Raw genomic sequence first — 22,324 nt, forward strand, 5'->3', positions numbered from 1 at the left:
TGACGGCAAGCCAATGGTATACAACTGGGCACTTAGGAACTCAAAGTAGTTGGGAGAGCATGAACAAGACCAGTGCACGCTCAAGCCAGGCAAGATTGCAGCATGCAGAGGGGATGGGGCAAGAAATCCTACCCCAGCTGGGGAGCTAGTGGCAGTTGATAGCTCCTGAAAGGGGAGAGTTTTCTTTAAGGGGTGATCCCTAGTAGGTTGATGACACTCCAGGGGTTGACCCTACACCCAAGAGAATTTGAGCAACTCAAGTTTGACTTGAAGAATCTTTAAAAGAAAAAAAAACAGACATAAAATTGGACAGAGAGGAAAGTGGGATGGGCCAGGGAGAAATTGGGGAGAAGGGAATTGAACATGAACCAAATACATTGTATGAAATGCTCAAGGAATTAATTAAAATATTTTTAAAAAAAAAATCTCCAGGAAGTGAATAGTCCCATGTAAACAGTCTCACTGTGTTTGTGTATGTGCCCGTATCACTCAAATTATTTCTCTTACGTTTGTTTTGAGGATTGACCCTCACACACACCAGGCAAGTGCTCCACCACCAGGTCATACTACTTGTCTTCTTTCTTTTCTTTGTTTGTTTGTTTCTTTCTTTCTTTATTCATTTATTTATCTGGGGGTGGGGAGGAGACAAGTTCTTCTCCCTAAGTTGCTGAGGCTAGCTGTGAACTTTCAGTCCTTCTGCCTCAGCCTCTTGAACAACTGAGGTTACAGGGCCTACTCAAAATTACTCCTTGAAGATATGTTATCTCTTAAGTATCAGGCATGACTAGATACCATGCCTGCTGTGTGAGGACTACACACACACACACAGAAACATGCATACACACACACATGCACAGCATACACATATAATGCATGCATGCACATGTGTGCACACAGCACACACACATATGCGCACACAGGAACTGGACTCCCTGGACACCATTCAGGACATTCATTTCACTCATAAGATGATCTTACAGGTCCTGTAGCCCCTCAGTGACTTTTCACAATGTCCAACCTTAATGTTGTCTTGACAGTTTGAATATTTACTGGGTCTATTGGTAAAGGCTGGTAAGCCTAGCTACTTGGAAGGCTGGGACAGGAAGATCAGTAGTTTAATCCCACCACAGATAACTTAATGAGGATCTGTTTCAAAACATAAAGAACAGGATAGTGTTGGGTGATGTCATTCAGTCCATGGAACAGTGCTTATCTACCATGTATGAGGTCCAAGTTTCAATCCCCCTACTATATACAGTCCAAAAACAAGAAAACAAAAGAAAAAGGGAAATTTCAAGTTCAGTTTTCTCTAAATATTATTCATGGATGTTTTCCTGTCCATCTGACAGGTGGTGACCGAGAAGGAGGACTTCTTCAGCGCCTGGAACTCCTGTATGCACCATGTCATCTCACTGTCTCTGGCACACATTCACAGGGGTAAGTTGGCCCTTGTTGAATGTTCATGGTTGCATGGCTCAGCGCCCTGAATGCCACAGGGGAACATAAGTCTGTAGAAGGGGAATCTTGCCATCAGTCTGAGCCTGGATTTAGGGCCCCAAGTAATTCCAAGAGGCTTGAAGCCTGTTGTAACTCAGCTCTCTGCTTATTGAGAAAACTAGCCAGATAACAGTCAGAAAGCCCACCAGGACCCACTTGCCAGCTAGTTTGTACACATCAATCTTCCCAAGCCCTTTGTCCAACAACATCTGGAATCTCTGAATAAACAAGTGAGGGAGGTTATATATAATAAAAAAAACACAAAACAAAACACAAGTCTGATACAAAGGCCACTGACTGAAGAGTTCCAAGCACTATGTAGCTGATTAAACCCAGTCCTTAAGTTAGGTGGCTATGTCAACCCACAAGTCCCTGATTCTCAACTAAAGACAGTTTTACCTCAAGGAAATGTTTGACCATGTTTGAAGATGCTTGGATTGTTCGATGTGAGCAGCATTACTGGCTGGTAGTAGGTAGACACTAAAATAAATATTAACTGTCTTATAGGTCACAGGCTAGTCCCCTACAGTCCATTATGGAAATAATGCTGAGACTAAGAATATTCATTTTGCTTTAAAGAGACTAAAATAGCACAAGAAAATGAAACACTAAGTAATTGAATTCATGTCATTGAAATGATTTAATATTGAGAATCATTTTATTCACCACATGACTTCACTGTGCAATTAAATGGTATTAAAAGAGAAAGGCCAGGCCCATACTGAGCCTGCTAGTTATGTGGAGCTTCTTCCATTGCATGGGGCTGCTGAGGGCCATGTAGAAAAGGGCCAGGTTGAACACCCAGCACAATTGCAGGGGCATGGCTCCTGGTGCTTCTCATCTCAAAGGAGGAAATTCTTTAGTCTGCTAAAAGTCGGGCAGGTATTGTGGCCAACAACCCAGGAATGAACATATTTGACTAAATTTCCCAGCCTGCCCACCATATTCCAAAAAGAACTGCATAGCTTCAGGGACACCCAACATCCCTCAGAGCTGAACCAGAAGAAATGCTTTCAGTTCAGATGGAACATGGCTACTTTTCGCTTTCGGAGGTTTGGCTCTGGGAACTTTGTGTGCTAGAGCAAGAATCATAATTCAGGGCCAGTGAGCACAGGCTGGAATGAGGATGTGCCAGGAACACAGGTTCTTCATGGAGAAAGGAAGCAGGTGGCTCACACGCTCACACACAGTGACTAGACCTTGCAATAACCAGCACCGTATCAGCAGCCCTGATTCTGAATTCTATCTTCTGCTCCTTGGGAAAAGGAGGGGGAGTGAGGAGAGGGACAGGCAGGAAGGAGAATGGGGAAAACACTCACATTGGGTTCCCTCATTTGGAACCAGAAATTTCCTCATTTGGAGATCCAGAAATGTTATCTATATGCCCTGAAGTGAATTAGCTATGAGGGACTCATAGTAACTGAACTTAAAAACAACTGGTATAAACCAGAATGCCAGTTTATTCGTCAAGTCAAAACCCACCTGCAGATCATCTGGAATCCATCTCTCCCATGGGCAGAATGCCACTGGGAGTTAAGTGGTAACTGAGGGGGTCTGGCAGGTCACACCACCTACATAGCTCATACTTTTATAGCTGTGGATCTGAGGACCTGCTGTCAGCTGCCAGTGATCCTGCACTGTAAATTTGTAAATTTGTGTAAATCACCCTTCTTCTATTAGAGGTTTTGTTTGTTTGTGTTAGTGTTTGTTGATAAGGCTGAAACACATTGAACACAAAGCACCCCAACCTATACATCCTAGCTGAAGACAGGTATGTCCCAGACCTCTAGCCATGGCATGCAACATTCCTTGGCCTCATTCTGGAAGGCATTAAGACCAGGTGCTGGAGATCTTCCCGCTGGGCCCCTGTGTACTGACTACGGATACTATCTATCCCAAAACCCAGTTCTAAGGTGAAGGCATGGGTCATCTTTGACTCTCACGTCTCAAACATCTCTAAAGAGACATTAGCTTTTCCTCTGGGGCTTGTATGGTTCACCTTAGAAGCAGAACTGTGGGTCTTCCGCTGACTCTGCATATTACAAGTATAGTTGAGTTTGATGTGAGGTCTGAGGTCACTTGCTTGAGAGGCTCGTTATCTGGGTTCATGCCCTGGCTCTCCTTCCACCAGCTCCATGACTATAAGAGAGACACCCAGCCTTTCTGAGATTCACTTATAGAGACTGTGAGACTATGGTAAAGATGAATCCAGAGGAACCTTTCAAGTCCTTGTCTTACTGTCTTACTCATTCTGGGGAATGCAAAGAAAAACTCTGTTAATCACTAATATATATATATACCTTAGTTTCTGTAACTGAAGTAAATCTTGTTCCTTAAGAGGAAGTTAAACAAGTGTGAGTGTTTGAGGTCTGTGTGCTGGGAAGAAACATCAAAGGTTTGCTGTCTCCTCAGCACAAAAGAAATCCAACCTATTTTGAACTGTCAGTTGACTAATTAAAAAAAAAAAAAAAGAGTGATTGTTTTCAGAAATTTACCCTCAGGTTTAAGACCAGATTCAAAGTTTCTGGATATATAAAGAAGAAAATTAATTTAGTGACAGTGTTTAGGGAACTCCGGAATAATTTGTAACAGAAAACTCTGTAGTGCAAAGGTTTAGGGGCTATGGTGATGTCTCTGTGGGTAAGAATGCTTATTGCACACACATGAGGATCTATGCAGCCAGGTGTGGCTGTGTGTCCCTAAAACCCCAGCACCTTGGTGGGCCGTGGCAGGGGATCACTAGGGCTTGCAGATTGCAAGCCTATCTCCAAGTTCAATGAGAGACCCTGTCTTAAGGGGAAAAAGTAGGAGACCCCACATCTTCCTCTGGCCTTTGCACACACAAGTATGCACCTGTTCACACACTCATGTGCCTACACCACATACAGAAAAACAAGGCATGCAATGCAAAGGTCTGTACAGACAGACCTGTATCAGGTCCTCAGGATAGGAAAGCACACCGCCTGCGGCAGTCAGGTAGATGGAGCCCATGTTGCTGCCTTCGCATCCTGCTGCCCTCCAGCAGAGGTCTCTAGGGGAAAGGAAAATTGCTAAGAGTCCAACAGTCCTTGCTGACCTACACAGATGTTGCCTGCAACGCTTTCGAAGGAAGAGCACTCAGAAGGAGAGAAGGGAATCAGTCTGCTAAAGCTCAGACCTTATCATCTCCCCAGATGGAAACGAACTCAGAATCGAGTCGGTTTTATTAGGAACAAATGGGGAGAAAATGCCTCCTGGCATCAGTATCAGTTTGTCACCTGAAGGCTGGGGAAAACTCGGCTTGAGATAAAAATGTTAAGCAGTCTCCAGTGGCTTCTGGAGTGGGACGTAACCATTACAGTGATAAATTGATATTTTTCTGTGATGCACATATTTATCTTGCCCTAGAAAGAGCAGCACTGAACCTCATGGTATCTGAACCCCCTAAGGGTGTGCCCGTTCCAGGCAAAAAAAGAAAGTAAGCACTCATTAAAGAAATGGCATCATCCATGCTGCCAGCTCTGTGCAGAACCATCCATGACGTTTCTCAAGGCTGGTGAACTTCATGCAGCAGGAAGCCCCTCTTCTGCTTCTTAATAAAGTGCCTGATAATTTTGAATGTCCGCGTTAAGGGCAGGTTGTAATTATAATTAGAACACAGAATGCCGTGGGGTTCTGCCTACTGAGAATTAATTTCAGATTCCTTTCAAGGACATGTGTGTTTTGAAACGAGGCTTTCTTTGTTAATAAAAACATGATCGCATGCATTATTTAAAACAGCGTGTTGTGTTTTGCCCATTAGTGCTGATTCCAATATTCTTCATGGGGTTAGCACTTTCCTCCCAGTTGTGCATGGGGTTGGTCTTTGGACAAATTACATTTGCCTTATTTAGCTTATGCTTGAATCCACTTTCTATAAAATTATGAAAGTAGATTTACCCACCTCCTTGAATGCCTTTTACCAATATGGAAGCACTGAATGCCCCCTCTTCAACAATCCTGTGTGAGTCTAGGAACTTGTCACTCATCACAACTACCGGTGTGTCACCCCATGCCACCCTCAGCCTTTGCACCCGAAAGACACGTTTGTCCTTTGATAGAACCAGAAGTTTCAAGTAAACTTATCTTACTGTGTGGATAATGGGTTTGCACAGTGTTGTGTTTGTTGTTCCAGCTACAGATTGAAGGGTGGAGGGTGCTGTCAGAGGGGAGAACTCGGGGTCCTGTGCCAGCTGTGTTTCTTCTCTTGCCATTGGTCCCCACCAACCTGTAACACAAACTTTTCCACAGTGGCCTGTGCAGATCTGCATGTCTTAAGTTTCTTTTCACAAAAACAACTTAATGGAGAACGGTTGCTTCTTGCTCACAGTCCAGGAGCACAGTGTTGAGGTCAAGGCAGCGGGAGCTTGAAGCAGCTGGTTATATCACATCCACAGTCAAGCAGAGGGAATGAGCACAAGCTGCCACCAGACTCTGCCTCTTTGTCTCTGCAGTTCAGCATCCTAGCCACAGTGGGAGGTTTCCCACCTCAATTGCCATTATTAGCATAATTCTTTGGGGAGATTCCAAGAGGCCCAGCTCTCAGAGAATACTAGATTTTGTCTAGTTGACAATGGACCCTTGTCATCACACCAACGAGATGCAAGTGGCTAGAGGGAGAGAGTCCTCAGTATGGCTGTACCTGGTCCTATCTTCTCTGTGTGTCTGTCCCTGTCACACACATGAATGATGGGACTGGCCAGGGATCTAGGGTGCTGAGAAAGGGCAGATGTGATTGGCCGACAGGTCTCTGCAGAGCTGGGCTTTTGGAAATGGCAGGAAGGGAAGGGATGTACTAGCTTTGTCTTCTCTCTCCCAGTCAGATGCTTGCTCAACTCAGAATGCTCAGAATGTATTTTGTGAGCACAAGGTGCTCATTGTACAGGGTCCACATTCTATAGAATCTACTATGGCTGGCTGGGGAAATAGTTACACTTGCTCCACGAGAGCCCAAGAAGTCCTGGGCCTCTGAGCCTCTCCCAGATGAAATCAGAAAAACCCAGAAGGTAGTAATGTGATAGAAAAGAACAGGAACCCATGTTCTCACTACATGTATTCAACAGGGACAGGCATGAAGATGAAGGCCCAGGGCTAACCCCTTACTTGGAATCCATTTTAAATGGGAGTGTGAGGTACTTTGTGCTCTTCAAAAAGAACATGATTAAGGACTGGTGAGATGGCTTGCTGCTCACCCAGAATGCTGGGGTTCAGCACCCAGCACCCACATGGGCAATTTACAGCTACCTACAACTCTAATCCCAGGGGATCTGATGCCCTTTTTGAGCCTCCAAAGTCATCTCCATACATATGACACACAGATATATATGGGCACACACACACAAATTTCTTTTTAAAAGAACTCTGCATTGTGATTGGTTGTAGCTTTCTGTGATGGTCTCTGTTGCAAAGAGAAGTTTCCTTGATGAGGGTGGAGACTACACTTACCTATGTATATAAGGACATCTATTTAGGATGTAGTTAGAGATTATGCTGGTTTAGTAAAGTGGTAGTTTTAGGTCTCTTCCAAGATCTATGACTTCACTAGCCTTACATAGTTAGCTGGCTTCCAGTATCAGATATTATTTTCCTCTTGTTGAGTGGGTCGTAAGTCCATTGGGAGAGCTGTTGGTTACTGCTGAAGCATGTGTGTCACTACTACACCCTTGGAGGTATCACATTGGGCTGACTGTAGTTATGTCTCATAAATGGTAAAATTGGATATGGTTGTTAGTTGCTTCCCTCCTTTGGAAGCTTTCATGGTACCATGAAAACTAGTCCTCAAGGAAGAGAATTTCAGATCAGTTTCAACTCAGGGATATCTGGGACCTGTCCTGAAATGCCTGGTGTCTATATTAATAGAGACTTATCTCCTACCTCTCGGGGACAACCAAGGACAATAGCAATAGTCTATAATGTTTTGGGACCCTCTTGGACAACCATGACCAACAGCTCAAAAGAGGGCTTTTCACTCCTGATGTGAGGGTTTCTGTTAGATGGTCTTTGGCTCTTGGAGAGAACACTGTCAGCCCAGATGGAAAAAGCTTCATTTGAACTACATATGTATATTTATATGACTGAAGATTTTTCAAGTATTTTTAGGTAGATAGTTAATATGATTTCTTTTGACTTTTTCCAGACATCTTTACTGCTATTCTACCCTCCTTCTGTAGTTCCCTTCCTCCTCGCCTCCCCCATTAGTCTCCCCTTTTCCATTTTCCTGATCAGATCACATGTTCTCTACTATTCTCCTCTGTATTGCTTGCTCCCTCCAGCCCCCACCATGTCAATGGCTCCTTATTTTCCTGAGTTTTGCAGTTGTTCCAGGCGATGCATGCACATCTGAAGATTTGGAACTGGGAGCAAAGTGGGGGTGCTTCGGTCCTTCTTAGAAGGAGTAACAAAATACTCATGGGAGCAAATATGGAGACAAAGTATGAAGCAGAGACTGGAGAAGGGGCCATCCAGAGACTGCTCCACCTGGGTATCCATCCCATGTGTAGTCACCAAATGCAGACGCTGATGTGAATGCAAGGAAGTGCATGCTGACAGGAGCCTGATATAGCTGTCTCCTTAGAGGTTTGCCAGAGCCTGACATATACAGAGCATACATATATATATGCTCACAGCTAACCATTGAACTGATCATGGGGTTTCCATGGGGTTAGAGAGAAGACTGAAGGATCTGAAGGGGTTTGTGGCCTCATGGAGAGAGCAACAATACCAACCAATCAGAGCTCCCAGGGTCAATACCACCAGCCTAGGAGCACATAGGGAGGGACCCATCACTCCAGCTGTATAGGTAGGGGAGGATGGCCTTGTTGGGCAAAGATGGGAGAGGAAGTCCTTGGTCCTGTGAAGGCTGGATGCCCCAGGGTGGGGGAATTCATGGAAGGGGAGGTGGGAGTGGGGTGGGGGCACATCATCATAGAAGCAGGAGGAGGGGGGATGGGTTAGGGGGTTTCTGGGTGGGAGAGAAATTGGAAAAAGGGATAACATCTGAAATGTAAATAAAATATTAAATAAAAAGTAATTAAAAAAAAAAAAGAGTAAGACCTTCAGAAGCCAGGCAGAATTCCTGGCGTTCCTTGGTCATCCAGTGTAGCCCAGTCAGTGATCTCCAAGTGTAGGGACAAAAAATAAGGTGATCATCCATAGGAGTTGACACCAGACATCAACCTTCGGCTGCAACATGCATGCACACACACACAGGCACACACAGGCACACATGTATGCATGTACAAATACATTCACAATACATTCAAAGTTTTTTTTTTTTTTTTAAAGATTAAGATCTTCTACACCATCAATAAAAATAGATGTTGCACAAACTTTTGCCTTGCCATGGCAATTCTGGATATGATGTTATATTTTAAAAAAACATTACCCCATAGGGCATAGTAAATTTAAAAGTATTTGCAAGGAACACACACTTAAACATGAGTTTTAAAGGGCAGCATATTCTAGTCTCCAAAACATTTAGCAAATAACCTTTGAGTTCACATGAGCCACCCACACAAAAACCAAAATGAACTACACAGAAAAAAAAAATCGCAAAAGCAACTGTCTGTTGACAACCAGATTTTCTTTCAGCCCTCGAGTTCTGGTCTATAAATAATCTGTGTGTTTCGAGTCTGACCATTGTCTTCAGAGGCCCCTCCTGACATATTCTCAGTTCAGGGTGTCTTAAAGCACATATTAAATGTGTAAATCATGGAAACTATTATGTTTTTAGAGGAGAGCTGTTGGGAGATATGTGCTTTTTAGATACCCAAAGTGTCAAAATGAAACATTAAGATGATGTATTCTTTCTTTGGAGCATCTGTTTATCTTTTGTGAGATCTCGAGCTTGATAAATCACCAGAGATAAAAACTTCATTTTTAACTTATTGTAGATCCCAAATGCCAAGAGGAAAAATAGTGCCGAGTCTTCTCTACGTGAATTTACCTCTCTCCCTGCTGATGACTTACAGAGGTTTGTTTGCAGAGAAAACACAAGGCTCTGTTGACTGGCGAGATGATGGCTTTTGCTCAGAAACCTGAGAACTAAAGGGGAAAAGGGGAAGCATGCGTTGTCAGACTTGATAATTTAACTCGGTTTAATATCTACCTAAAGCGTCACAGGGTGTTAAAGAGGGGGGGGCACAAGGTAATTCAGAGCAAAGTCTTAAGAATATTTGTTTCTTTATTTTTCAGTTTGTGTGTGGGGGTGTGTTTTTGTGCAAGTGTGTACCTCATGTGTGCAGGTGCCTGGGGAGTTCTAAGGTGTCAGATCCTTGGAGCTGGTGTTACAGGTGGATGTGAATCATCAGGTATGGATGCTAGGAACGGAACTTGGGTTGTCTACAGTAGCAGCGAGGAGGCTTAACTGATGAGCTGCTCTTCTGGCTCTCCACACCTTAAAGTGAGATTTTTACCAGTCTCTTACCTTCATCTGTTGACATCTGAAACCTCTGAGCAGGTACAACAGAGTGGATATTGAATACTGATAAAGGTATCTTGCAAGATATAGATAGATAACATATATATTTTCTCTCTCTCTCTCTCTCTCTCTCTCTCTCTCTCTCTCTCACACACACACACACACACACACAAATACACACACACACACACACACAAGAGTTTTATACCTCAAAATCACTCCAACACTATCTCTTAATTGGCAGTCTGGCTACTCAAGAAATCCCAACAGATTTTTTATGTACCTATGAATATTATTATATGAATATTCTGAATATTCTTCTGTATACAAGAGGACCACACAGAGAATGTGTGTCAATGGCTCTCAACAGCTCTGACTGTGAACTTGAGGATCATAAATGAGCCAATCAACAAAATGACATAGCATGAATGTTCAAACTCTCTGTGGCTCCATGTGTAAAGAGACCCCTGCTGCAGCGGTGCCCAGTGGCTTGCCTTGCCCTTATGCCATTGTTCTTCAGCCTTGAGCAGGTTGAGACAGATGTAATTGTGTGCCAACCTATTCTAGGCCACGGATCCACAGTTGAGTTTTTTTTTTTTCTGATAAGTGCCACAAAGAGCTGTTTTAAGGAGATAGTTTTTTGTCCTAGGTCTTGGAGGCTCCTAAAGTTCCCATAGCACATGGCCAAAGACAGCTGTGAGCAGGTGACCTCAGTTTGCCCTTCTCTAGAATCTTGCAAGAAGCATGCAAGTTGTGATAAGGAGCAGGACCAAGGCATTGCCTCCTACCATGGGATGAAGATAGCCAGATGCTCTGGAGTCTCCCACCATTTTCTTCATCCAACAGCTATACAATGAGCTAGACTTTAGAGCAAGAAGCTTTTCCACCTGAGCTACTGTATCAAAGGGTTGCAGTTCATCATGGTAGGAAAGAAATGGCAGGCCAGGTCTGTCCATGGAGGCAAGAGTGTGTGGCAGAAACTGTTCTTACCACAATAGACCATCGATCAGAGAGTAGGGTGGGGAGACAGGATTAGGAATTATCTTCAAAACCACCCCTAATGGTCTGCCTCCACCAGCTAGATGCAAATCCAAACATTTCTAGAATCTTCCAAAATAGCAGCCAGGGACAAAGCATACAAACATTTCAGATTTAAATCTCTCTGCCCATGCCCTATGGTAGTGTATCGCTATGCCCGGTTGGTTGAGGCAGCCTACAATATTAGTATGCAGGGCTCCACTGGGGTAACTACCAGAAGAGTGGTGGTGAAGGGCAGGTGTATGAACCTTGCACTGAGTACAGCAGGAAGAGGGCAATCCAGACAGGTTAGACAGTAAAGGGTCTGTCCATCCCTGTCAAAAGAAGAGGACTGAAGTCCAGGGATGGCAGGGAATTATGTTATGTAAACACCTTCAAACGTGAAATGACAGAGACAAAGTCACAGGTAGGGAAGAAAGTCTATGTGCTTACTTAGATAAAAACTGGTGCTCACATATAGCAGGCCTTTGATGAGAGACTGGCTTTGGATACAGAAAAGAGGAAAGTACTTTATAGAACTGTAACATGCCCAGAACCAGTAAGGCTAATTTAAATACCCATTAAAACATGTTCTGTAAGCCATCTTGTGCTTCCCTTAACCATTCTGTTGGAGAAGGTTGAGGAAAGATGACTAAATACATCTGGGGGAGTCCGGGCTTGCTTGGGTCAACATCTGGGGCCATATCATGCTTCAACCACACAGTGAATTAATGCCATGGAAATGGCTGTGAAAGTGGGGAGCTGGTGATAGATACCAAAGGTATCAAGCTGTTGGGATTCTCTTTACAGTCACTGGAATGGAGACTGAGTGTGTTTTCTCAGGGTGGCTCATGCAACAGCTGAACCCAGGACGTTCTGGTGGCTCCCATGGAAGCTGGCTAACTGTAACGGCCTTGTGATCTGCCCAGCTGACTGTGGGGAAGTCACTGACCTGGATTTCAGCCCATGTAGTGAGCAAGCGGGGACTCTACATGTCCCCAAGCAACCACACCCAGCATGCCATTTGTTTCTCCATAACCACTAGGTTGGTTGTGCTCCACATGGCAGTGCTGGCAGTCCCCAGGGAGGCCACTCACCTTTCTGTCTCTTCCCTTCCAGTTGCACTAGAGCAGTTCACGCTGGCCGTGAGGCACTGTCCTGACAAGGAGGACCAGGCTTTGCTAATGAAGGTAGGTTATCAGCTAAATTCTTATTTCCTTAAAGCCTCCTAGCATTCTTTGATTGCCCAGAGGAGAGTTCCTTTTTTTTTTTTTTTTTACAAGCAGGAGTAAATTTATCATCTCTGAATTTTGTGCTCCACGGGGACATGCTTGTCAGTGGCTGGCGGGAGGGTGGCTGGCTAATGAGCACAACCACAGTCTGTGGAACACAGAAGTGACAGGAAAGTGGGTGTCGAAGACTAGCAGGGAGCCTACGTGATTCTCAGTGGACCTGGTCGGTTTTATTTAAACTTATCTGACAGTCTCGATTCTTCCAGCAGATTTATGAGACTTGGCCAAATTCCATGTCTCCGACTATACTTTTTAATTAAGACAAAGGATCCCACACCTTCCCGGTTGGCCCCATCCTCCCTTTCGTCACCGTTGGGAATGCCACACAAATCAGACCACTTGTGTTAACTGCTGAGACAGTCAACTCGTGTCTTAGGTTCTTTGTCCTTGAATCGAAAACAAACTCCTTTTCTTCTCTGGAACGGCCATTTTATTTCTTCCCCAATGGCATGGACAGAGGTGCAATATAACCTATATTTAGGGTGTACATTTAGGAGAGCCAAAAAAGATCAGGCAAACAGCCTGTGCAATCTTAATAAAAGCTGTGTCTGAAGGCAAAAAAAGCAGCTCACAAGTGTAGAGACATGCACATTTCCACTGATGACTAAGCCTCCTGTTTTCACCTAGAAATGTACACACCGACCCTGAACACCAGTATTTCCATGATGTCATTTCCATCCTGTGCCTTCAGGAAACCATGTATACCAGGAGTTGCACTTCTTTACCTAAATACAGTTTCTTTACCAGGTGTCTTCTGACTTGAGAAACGGGTGGGAAAAAAAAAAATAGGATGTCACTCTAAGGGATTTTCAACTCATTTGCCTAAGGTGTGATATTTTTGGTCTGTCTATTTTTTGTTTTTTTGTTTTAACTTTCAATGATGTTTATTTTATAATAAGGAAGGTCTGCTGATTCCAAGTGTTGAGTTGATCTGGGAAACCCAGTTCATCTGAGTCCAGGTTGCGTGAGGCACTGACTTGGCCTGACCGATTCAAGCACATGAGATCTCTTGGTAGTCTGAGGTCTCCCACTCTGGTTTTCATTCCCTGCTCTGAGCTCTGTTTCCTCAGCCTGTCCTTCCAAGTCCTGGTCAGTTTCCTGTGACCCTGAAGCAGCCTTGGGTCACAGACAGTCACCTTTTATCCACCACTCATTCACAGCTCCAGACACAGAGCCTTTGTCCTCTTCTTTTGCATTCTGTTCCGCATCTTCTTTCTCTTCTCCTGATCACGCAGACCCCTGTTCACGGGGAGAGACTCCTGGTTTCCACGCCATCCTGCAAGCAAGCCTCACTGAAGCTTATGTGGGCATCTCAGAGGCAGTGTTTTTCAGAGAACAGAGCCCCTAAGCTCAGGAGCCCACACCACCTGGCTACTTCTAGTTGCCCTGTGTGTGGTTCTATGTCCGAGTCCCTCTCTCGATTTCTTCTGGTCTATGACAAGTAGGTGAAAACAGAAGCTATCTGAAGGCCCCTCCTCTCAAGCTGCTGCCTGTTGCCTCTCATGGCTCCACCAGGAGAGGTAGCTCCTTTGGTCCACTTGGTTAGAAACAAACATTTGGACTTGGGAGATGATCAAGCTTTCCCAAGATGTTCTGAAATGTGTGTACCTCTCAGTATTTTGTGTTTTCTCTGATGTTTCTTCAGACTATATGACCACAGTAACTGAGAGAGTTGTCTGTGGGTGTTTTTACAGTATCTTCGAGATATTTGAGCAGGCCTCATCAAAGAAGTTTCACTGAACAAAAATGTGTGCTTTGCTCATATCTACCAAAACTACTTTGTAATTTTTTTTTCAAGAGATTGAGGTTTCTTTCATGTCACCTATGAGAGGCCACTATGTGGGTGTGACAGGAATGTGTAGGATTTTTTGTGGATATGTATAAAAGAATGTAGGAGAACAATAGATCATTTTGAACACTCTTAACCAGCTGACCATTCTATGTTCACTTTAGGATACTTGGAGTTTATATAGTAAATTTCTTTATTGTGCATGTGCATACCTGCGTGCACGTGCGTGTGTGTGTGTGTGTGTGTGTAGTTATTTCAACAATGTATTTTGATCATATTCATCTCTCTCCCCCAACTCCTCCAAGATCCACCCCCCTTCCCAGAATCTGTCGATTGCCAATAGCTTCTTCTCTAGGGATGGAGCTTTGTGCCCAACTCCCCTCTCCACACTGGGATTTGGTCTGCGTTTGCAGAAATCTTTTGCATGCTGTAGTTCATATGTGCAGCTTTGCTGCTGTCCTGAAGACACCGTTTGAGTGTAGTCATCTACTTTCTGGCTCTTACAATCTCCATATAACCTCTGCCACAATGATCTCTGAGCCTTGAAAGGAGGCAGTGTTCCATTCAGGACTGAGCATGTCAAAGTCTCTAATTCTCTGCACTTTGGCCAATTGTGGGTCTCTATGTTAATCACCATCTGCTGTGAAATAGAAGCTTCTCTGATGAAGGTTGCGGATTCATTGGCCCATATGTTTAATGATAAGTCATTGGGAGTCAGTTTAATACAGTTTAATACTATGTCCACTTAGAGAATAATAATAGCAGATTCTCACCTAGTACCTGTGGCCTGTGTGGCCATAAGCTCTTGGCCCATTATCAGGCCAAGTATGAGTTCCAACATATGGAGAAGGGCTTAAATCCACTGAGAAAGTTGTTGGTTACTTACATGATGTTCCTGCTACTGTTGCATGTCTTGCCAAGCTAATCATTACTATAGCTCACAAAATTCACAACTGGATAACATTGGTGACTATTTCTCTCCTCTACTAGTATAAATAAAACTTTTTCAGAATGATGAAATCTGGCCAGTAGGGATGAAACATCCAGGTTAGTGCCAGTTTGATTTTTCCATGCTCACATTCACAAATGTCATTGGTATCTTCAGCAATAATGTCTGTAGCTTCTGGAATGTGACCAAGAGTACTGGCTAGAGCCTATAATATTTGAGGTATGTGGGGCCTCATGCGTCAACAACTCCAAAAAAAAATAATAACTCATTCTTGGCATTGGGCTTTTATTATGTGTCTAGTAGAGACATTGTCAACCTGTTTTAAATTAACCCTATTTTAACTCATTTTATGAGTGTGAATACACACACACACATACACACACACACACACACACACACACACACACACACACACACACACACACACACAGAGTATTCTTTGAAAGGTTCCTGGTATCATTTATCCTTTCCCATATTCTCTCCTCTACCCTAATCTCTCTTCTTCCACCCCAATTTAACACTCCCTATGCATTATTCTCTTTTATAAATTTCAATTTTTGATTTCTCCTTATAATAATTTCTTGGGATTCAAACAACAAAAACTAAAACATACTTGTCAAGGGTAGAGCATGACCAAGAAGTAATGTTCTCAGGACAACGCTCACCCACAGCACTTGGGATGTACTGACCCTTCTTGGGAAATTGATTTATAATTTATGTAACGAAGGAGTACACTTCCAACAATACACATATAATACTACATTTCCATGTATATTATGGATTCCTACTGTGTCAAACAGTACTGACACCAGAGCATAGGTGCTTTAGTCTAACCTGTGAAGGTGTTTCATTCATGGACCTCCAAGAAGACAGAAGAGAGGAGCAGAGAGAAGCATACAGCTACACCAAATTCACATACATCTGGAAACAGAAGCAGCAGAACTCAAGATGGTAGAAGCCAAAGCTTTTGTCTAGATCAGAATTAGCAAGAATTAGCCCCTCCCTAGTGCAACCACTAGGGTAAGAGGACTGACAGAGAAGCCCTGCTTCCAACACCTCTTCCTCCCCAGCACCTTAAGAGCACATACAGGAAACCAGGCTTTGATGGAGTCACAAGACCCACTACGTCTCACACTGCCATGAATGCTGCCATGCTTTCTGAAGCACAAGGAACTGAAACTTCTGGAAACCACAAGGCATAAGCCTTTTCTCTCTTACATTGTTTCTGTTGGGTATTTCAGTCACGGCTTAGTGTAAGTAATTAATACCCTCTCTCAATCAAACAGTCCTGCCTTGCCTCCCCAGCTTCTCTCTCAGGGCTCGTGAAGACTCTTCAGTCCCCATTCCCACCAGGTTTCTTTGGAGGGTGACAGACTACCAATGGTCAATATCTAGGTGACACTGCATTTGGACTGTCATCTTCTAGTCTGACAGTCAGCCCTCCTGACTGTCTGCAGCTCTTGCTCTGCCACACCTAATAGGCAGCATTTGTTCTCCTTCTGGGTAGTCAGGAGCCTCCTTGGGACTAAAATGTCTCAAGGCTTTTACCTTCCAGGCTTCTGCCCCCTGCCCCCTAAGCTAGAAAAGTAAGTAACATGCTCATGGGACAGTGGCCCTACCAAGGAGCTGCCACTGCTCCCAGCTCAGGTGACAAGAGCAAGTGCTGAAGGACACTTGGCTTATGCCATCCCTGAAGCAAGACAGTAGTAGCAAGGCACGCCCTAGCCAGTGAGCTCCCAGAATGAAGCTTCCAGCTTGGGCCTGGCTCAGTTTCCCTGCCTTAGGCTAGGACACCTTGTGAGGGTGAAGATAGACCTTTCTGGAGGTGGAACCTGACATCATGGCACATGGCCCACAGGAAACAGTAAAAAGAATGAAGCTGCCTGTGAAAATAAGTAGATAAATGAACCAACAGGTAGCCAGCTGGGCTGGCTTATGACATAACCTTCCACCTCTGCTCCCAAACTGCAGGCCTTTGGTAGGGCTACCTAGGAACCAGCAACCACCGTGTGCTGGCCTGTTCACTAGAGTGCTGGCTGAAAGGGGAGCTGAGCTGTTTCGTGGTGGGATGGTGATACTATATTTTAAGGAGACATGATGAACATCTCTCCTGCTTCCCATCCACCTGGCAGCCTATGCGGGGCCCACTGAGGATGGTGGACACAGCTGTCAGGTGTGATGCCTGGGCTGAGCAAACCCACAGAGATCATGGTGAGTTTGCAGGGCCAAATGCTCCTGGAAGCTTCTTTAGCACCATACCACCCACAAAGCATCAGTGCTGCCCCAGGTGCAAAGAGGAACCTGGGCAGATATGGAAAGAGGGCCTCCCTCTCACACGTTCTCCTGCCACTAAGTCCGGCCACATGCAACTGTTTTTCCACCTACTGGTATTTGAGACCAGAGACACCAGAGCCTTTCTTCAAACTGGAACTCTCCTGGCAGCAGACACAACCCAGCCCTCCCGCCTTCCACGTTTACCAAGTCAACCTTTTCCAGAAGCAGGGACTTTCTCGTAGCCTGGAGGAATCCTGTCAGGAATAAGGGCTTTTACCAAGAACAATGCCTGTGCTTTCACTTGGAAAGGGCTGTGCTGAGGAGAAAGGAAATTTTCCACATGATGGCTCCACTGCTCTGCCCCCCTCCAGAAAGTTCAGAAGCACACAGCAAGCTGGTTGTCTAGTGTCTCTTAAATTGTCATTGTCACAAAGATTCTTTCTGCTTCACTTCTCTCAAAGTCCCCCGTCCCCCCATCCCCCCCCCCCCCCCCCCCCCCACTGCCTGGCCAAAGAGGAGTGCCTGAGCCATTCAGCATCCAGTTGGGGGCTCAGTGCTGAGCCTCCACACAGGTGTTCTTTGTGTCCCTTTGTGCTTAGAAGAGACCTTTGGTTCCCAAAGGGTACTCACCAAGGCAACTAAGTCTCTGAGCAGAGCTTTCAGAGGGGACTGTCCCGCCCTGACAGGCTTTTGGCAAGCAGCAATTTGCGCCTGTCAAGTGGGCGAGGTGGGTTTTTCCCTCTTTCCTGCTCTCTAACTGCTCTTTCTTCCTTTTCTCAGTGTGTGTAGGAGGTAGCCAGTTTAAGAACCAAACCTAGCAACCAATGGTTAATTGCAAACACCTCTCCTCAAGCGCTGGGCCAAATATGATACCCTTTCTTCGGCAGGTGGTTCTTTTCAGGCCCAAAGATGCCATCCCTAGGCTCCGGTCAGCAAGTTTCCCCTTGCCTCTCAAGCCAGGGCCCTTTAGGGGCTGCTGTACAGGCTGCATGGCCCACACATGCCCAAACCACCAGTCAGTCAGTTGTCTGGGGCTAGTCATGGGATTGAACCTCCCACACAGGAAGAAATGGGCTCTCTTCTGAAGCTTGACTGCCTATCCAAATCTAGTCCAGGATGAAGAGTGCCCGTCCGGTTCTGGGTCCTGTTCACGCCATGATTGGTCAGGGATTCTGATGGTGGAAACCAGCCTTCAGCCACTGTTCTGTTCCCATGATCTTTTCTATTCCTTGCAACCAAGGGCCACACAGACAAGAATGTGTGAATGACTACAACAATCCTAAGAAATGTTATGTAACAGAAGTTGATTGGGTTCCTATTATGTGGCTGGTAAAGTTTGATGTCTGGCTCCTTTGCAGATTTTGTCTCCATGCTTATGTACATCAGAAGGGAAACAGATACTGGTGATATAAAAATCAGTGACAAACCTTGACTCCCAGAAGGAAATGCTTTTCTATCCTTCTTGTGTCTCTATGATACTGGAAGGCTCCCCTTCATCACACTGGAGGGCTTCTTACAAGTGAGTGTTACAAAATTCTGCAGAGATCTGCAAATCTTATTGCAGTGTAATTTTAATTCTGCAAGTAATCTCTGGTATGGAGAACTAACGTTTCAGCTTGCAGGACTTTTAAACTCAAGGAATATTGGTGGACTACTGGGCCCAGAGATGCGCTGGCAGAAGGGTTATTTCCCTAGCTGTTGCACGTATTTGCTACAGTTCCACTTCTAAAGCATCTGTGGGTGCCTGTTATATGTCAAGCTATGTGCTAGGCACTGGGGGTGCAGATGTCAACAAGACGTCGGCTACTTTTGTATAAACCTAGGTGAATAGTTAGAGACATCACAGCACCCAAATATGCAAACACCCTGGAATACACCAAGCCCTGAGGAGGATAGTTGATCATAAGGGAGCACTCGGCTAGACTCCAAGTCAACATGGATTTAGGGAGGACTCCTCAGAGGAGGAGGCATTGGACCGAAGTCTCTGTATGTCTGCAGGAAATTAAGTTTAGCTGACTGTGTATATTCCATAGCACTTACCAGTGTTGTTGATGTGACAAGGTATATTCTGAGGTTTCCATTTATAGAGTAGTAGTTTAAGTGTACCTATGTGTGCCTTGAAAGCTGACGCACAACAGGGATCCTTTCAACTGCCTTCCTGGAGGAGGGAGTCCTGAGTATTCTGTTCTAATCTGTGCGTTTCCCCACCTGACCCAGAGGTGGCTTTAGACAGCATTTAGTGTTCCTTCATTGGCCAGGAAAAAAAAATGGTTTTATTGAGTAGATGTTGACGTGTATTCTGGGAGAGAATCTAACAAAAGCTACCATGAATGGTCACCCTAGAACTGTTCTGAGAGTGAAGCCTCTAAGCCAGAAGCCAGGGGAAGAAAGGGAGGGGCCTGAGCACTCTGGGGGGAAAGGCAGAAGGGTCTTGTCTTATAACAAGGAATCTGCTCTGCTGTGGGATTCTACACTCCAACCAACTCCTCTCAACGCTCTCTGCTTAGGAGAAAGGGGCCAATGTCATTCTGTATGAACATCATCAGGCTGGCCATGTCCTTTGTCACACAGGGGACACACACCCAGATGGCAGCGGTTGCAAAGTTATGCAGACATCTAACCAGCCCTTGTTAGATTGTTAAACATCTAAATTGATAGCTAAGCAGAAAAGCAGCTAGGTGGCAGAAATCCTCAGGATTGAAAATGCAGCAAGCTGCTCCTCCAAGCATGGCAGGCTCAGCTCTCTGGGGACCTACCCATGCTTGCCAGGCACCGGGCCTGTGACGATTAGGCCTCCTGGCATACTCTGTCCCCCATTTCCTCCGTGCACAGATGCACAGAGTAGATTTCCTTTCAAGCTGCAACTCTAGGAGACAGGGCAAGAAGAAGGCAAACACTTGAAACAAAGAAACGAGAGGCGTTTGGTGGGAATCACATACTGGAAGCTGAGAGCAGCATTTGGCTAAGAGACTGGGTAGTTAGTGTACTGGGGGAAGAGAGCCCAGCAGACACTGGCCATTTCACCAGTACTGTGGATCCAGCCTAGAAGACAGTCACACAGCTGTCCTGTGCCTAGAAGAACACAGCTATCTTCCCAGAAGACAGCTAAGGAGACACCGGTGCTGCTGTTATGGGAAAAAGTCACACTGGGTGGCTGACAAGGTGGTAAACCCAGGCATCTGCAGGCGGCAGCTCACCACCAGTCACATCTGCACCCTGAGTAATAACAGGAATTGTCTGAGAGTTCATGACTTCTGCTCTCTACGCCTGATGAACTCTTTCTTTTGTCCTTACTAAATTGTAGTTGCTTAAATTTGGTTGGTTTTATAATGTTTAAATTTCCATTTAAAAAGAAAAAAACCCCACCAGGATATCAGCTCTATTATGTGGTGGGGAGGATGAAGGGCTAGTTAGGTCTCATGCTTTCTTCTGCCAGAATCTAGGCAGGCAGCAAAGAGAAGAAACAAGAGGAAGGAAGGAAGGGAGGGAGGGAGGGGGGGAGGGAGGGAGGGAGGGAGGGCGGAAGGGCGGGCGGGAGGGCAGGGGGGACGCAGGAAGGAAAGAAAGTGGATTTATATTTTATTTTAATCTCCACCTCCCATAAGGCAAGGTTTCTTTGTATATAGCTGTGGTTGTTCTGCAACTTGCATGGCCTGGAACACACAGAGATCCGCCTGCTTCTGCCTCCTGAGTGTTGGGATTAAAGGTGTGCACCACCACCATCCATCAAAAATGGGTTATGTTTAGACTAAAGTATCAGGAAGGAAATAGTTCACATGAAGGCACCAGCTAAGCAATTGCTGTCCTTTTTCAAAAAAAAAAAAAAAAAAAGTCTCCTGCTGTAATCTTTTCAACTTTGAGAAAGCCTTTCTTCCTTTACTGTTTCTTCTGGACAGTCAAGGATTGGATGGAATCAAGGTAACTTGTATTCTGAAGCCTTAGCCAAATGGGAAGGGCAGCTAGGAATAGCCCATCTACAGCTGTCTGGTTAATGTATTACATTCTGGAAGGGATTTTTACGTAGCTGAAAGCACTAAATGTTAAGACTGGGAACGATTATGTGCGCAAACCTGGCTTGCCTTTCAAAATAAAAGACCCAGATTATGTAAAAAATCAGACGTATTCATGCTCATTATTTCTGTTAAATGTAAGAAATCACTTAAAAATAGATAGTGGAAGACAGACAAACTGGAACCCTGGGCCAGAGGCATGGAGTGCACATATGGAGTCCTCTGCATTCTCAGGAAGCTTCATATCCCAGACTTGCCGAAAACAAAATGGAAAGATATGTAACTCAAAAACTGGAAAAAGCTACCATATACTGCCACAGTGGCATGAGGAAGAGAAGGAGGAAGAGAAGGAGGGAGAGGAGGAAGAAGAGAAGGAGGAGGAAAGAAAGAAGGGGGAAAGGAAGAAGAGGAGGAGAAGAAAAGAGGACAAGGAGGAAGATGGAGAAGAGGAGGAGGAAAAAGAAGAAGAAAAAGAGGAAGAGGAAGAAGGAAGAGGAGGAGGAGAAGAGGCCTGCTTACTAGAAGGTCTGAGTTGGAGGCAGTCTATAAAGAGAGTGCCTTTGACATTGGTTCCAGAAGCCAGTGCAACAAGACAAGAAACAGAAGAATACAAGCTGTATCCTCTTAGACAAGAAAGAAGGAAAGCAAACACTGACTTACATGTGACATACTTGCTTATCTGTTTAAAAAATCCTAGCATTTGGGCTAAACTGGCAGCCACATGCTCCATGTGGCCTGGGATAGCTATGAATATACCCAATGCAGAACAGTAAACTTACTTAAAATGCCGTACTTTATTAAGAAACATATAAATTGATTGCACCCTTCTCAAGTATAAACTTTGTAGATGATGATGTTGTGTCACAATGTCAAGTGGTTGGACACACCCATAAGGGATCTCAAAACAAGGAACAAGGGGGGAAAAGAAAAAAGAAAGAAATTAATTCCTGGAACTTAAAACAGAATCCACCAAAGCTATAGATACAAGGCCAACATGAAAATATTGATATTATTTTCGAATGCTAGTATTGAATGCCTGGACACTGAATTTTTTAAAAT

The 22,324-nt window shown here is 44.7% G+C and overlaps 1 protein-coding gene across 3 annotated transcripts in view; it reads left to right on the top strand.

The window, feature by feature from the left end:
- Nucleotides 1-22,324, top strand: part of Acoxl (acyl-CoA oxidase like) — a 281,145-nt gene that overhangs the window by 226,210 nt on the left and 32,611 nt on the right. For all 3 annotated transcript variants that reach the window (XM_076929722.1, XM_076929723.1, XM_034495836.2), the window contains 2 exons: nucleotides 1,350-1,437; nucleotides 12,071-12,141. In XM_076929722.1, coding sequence (XP_076785837.1) covers nucleotides 1,350-1,437; nucleotides 12,071-12,141 — 159 coding nt within the window. The remainder of the gene's footprint in view (nucleotides 1-1,349; nucleotides 1,438-12,070; nucleotides 12,142-22,324) is intronic.

The sequence above is a fragment of the Arvicanthis niloticus genome, chromosome 2 (assembly GCF_011762505.2).
Source record: "Arvicanthis niloticus isolate mArvNil1 chromosome 2, mArvNil1.pat.X, whole genome shotgun sequence".
In the NCBI taxonomy this organism is placed as follows: Eukaryota; Metazoa; Chordata; class Mammalia; order Rodentia; family Muridae; genus Arvicanthis; species Arvicanthis niloticus.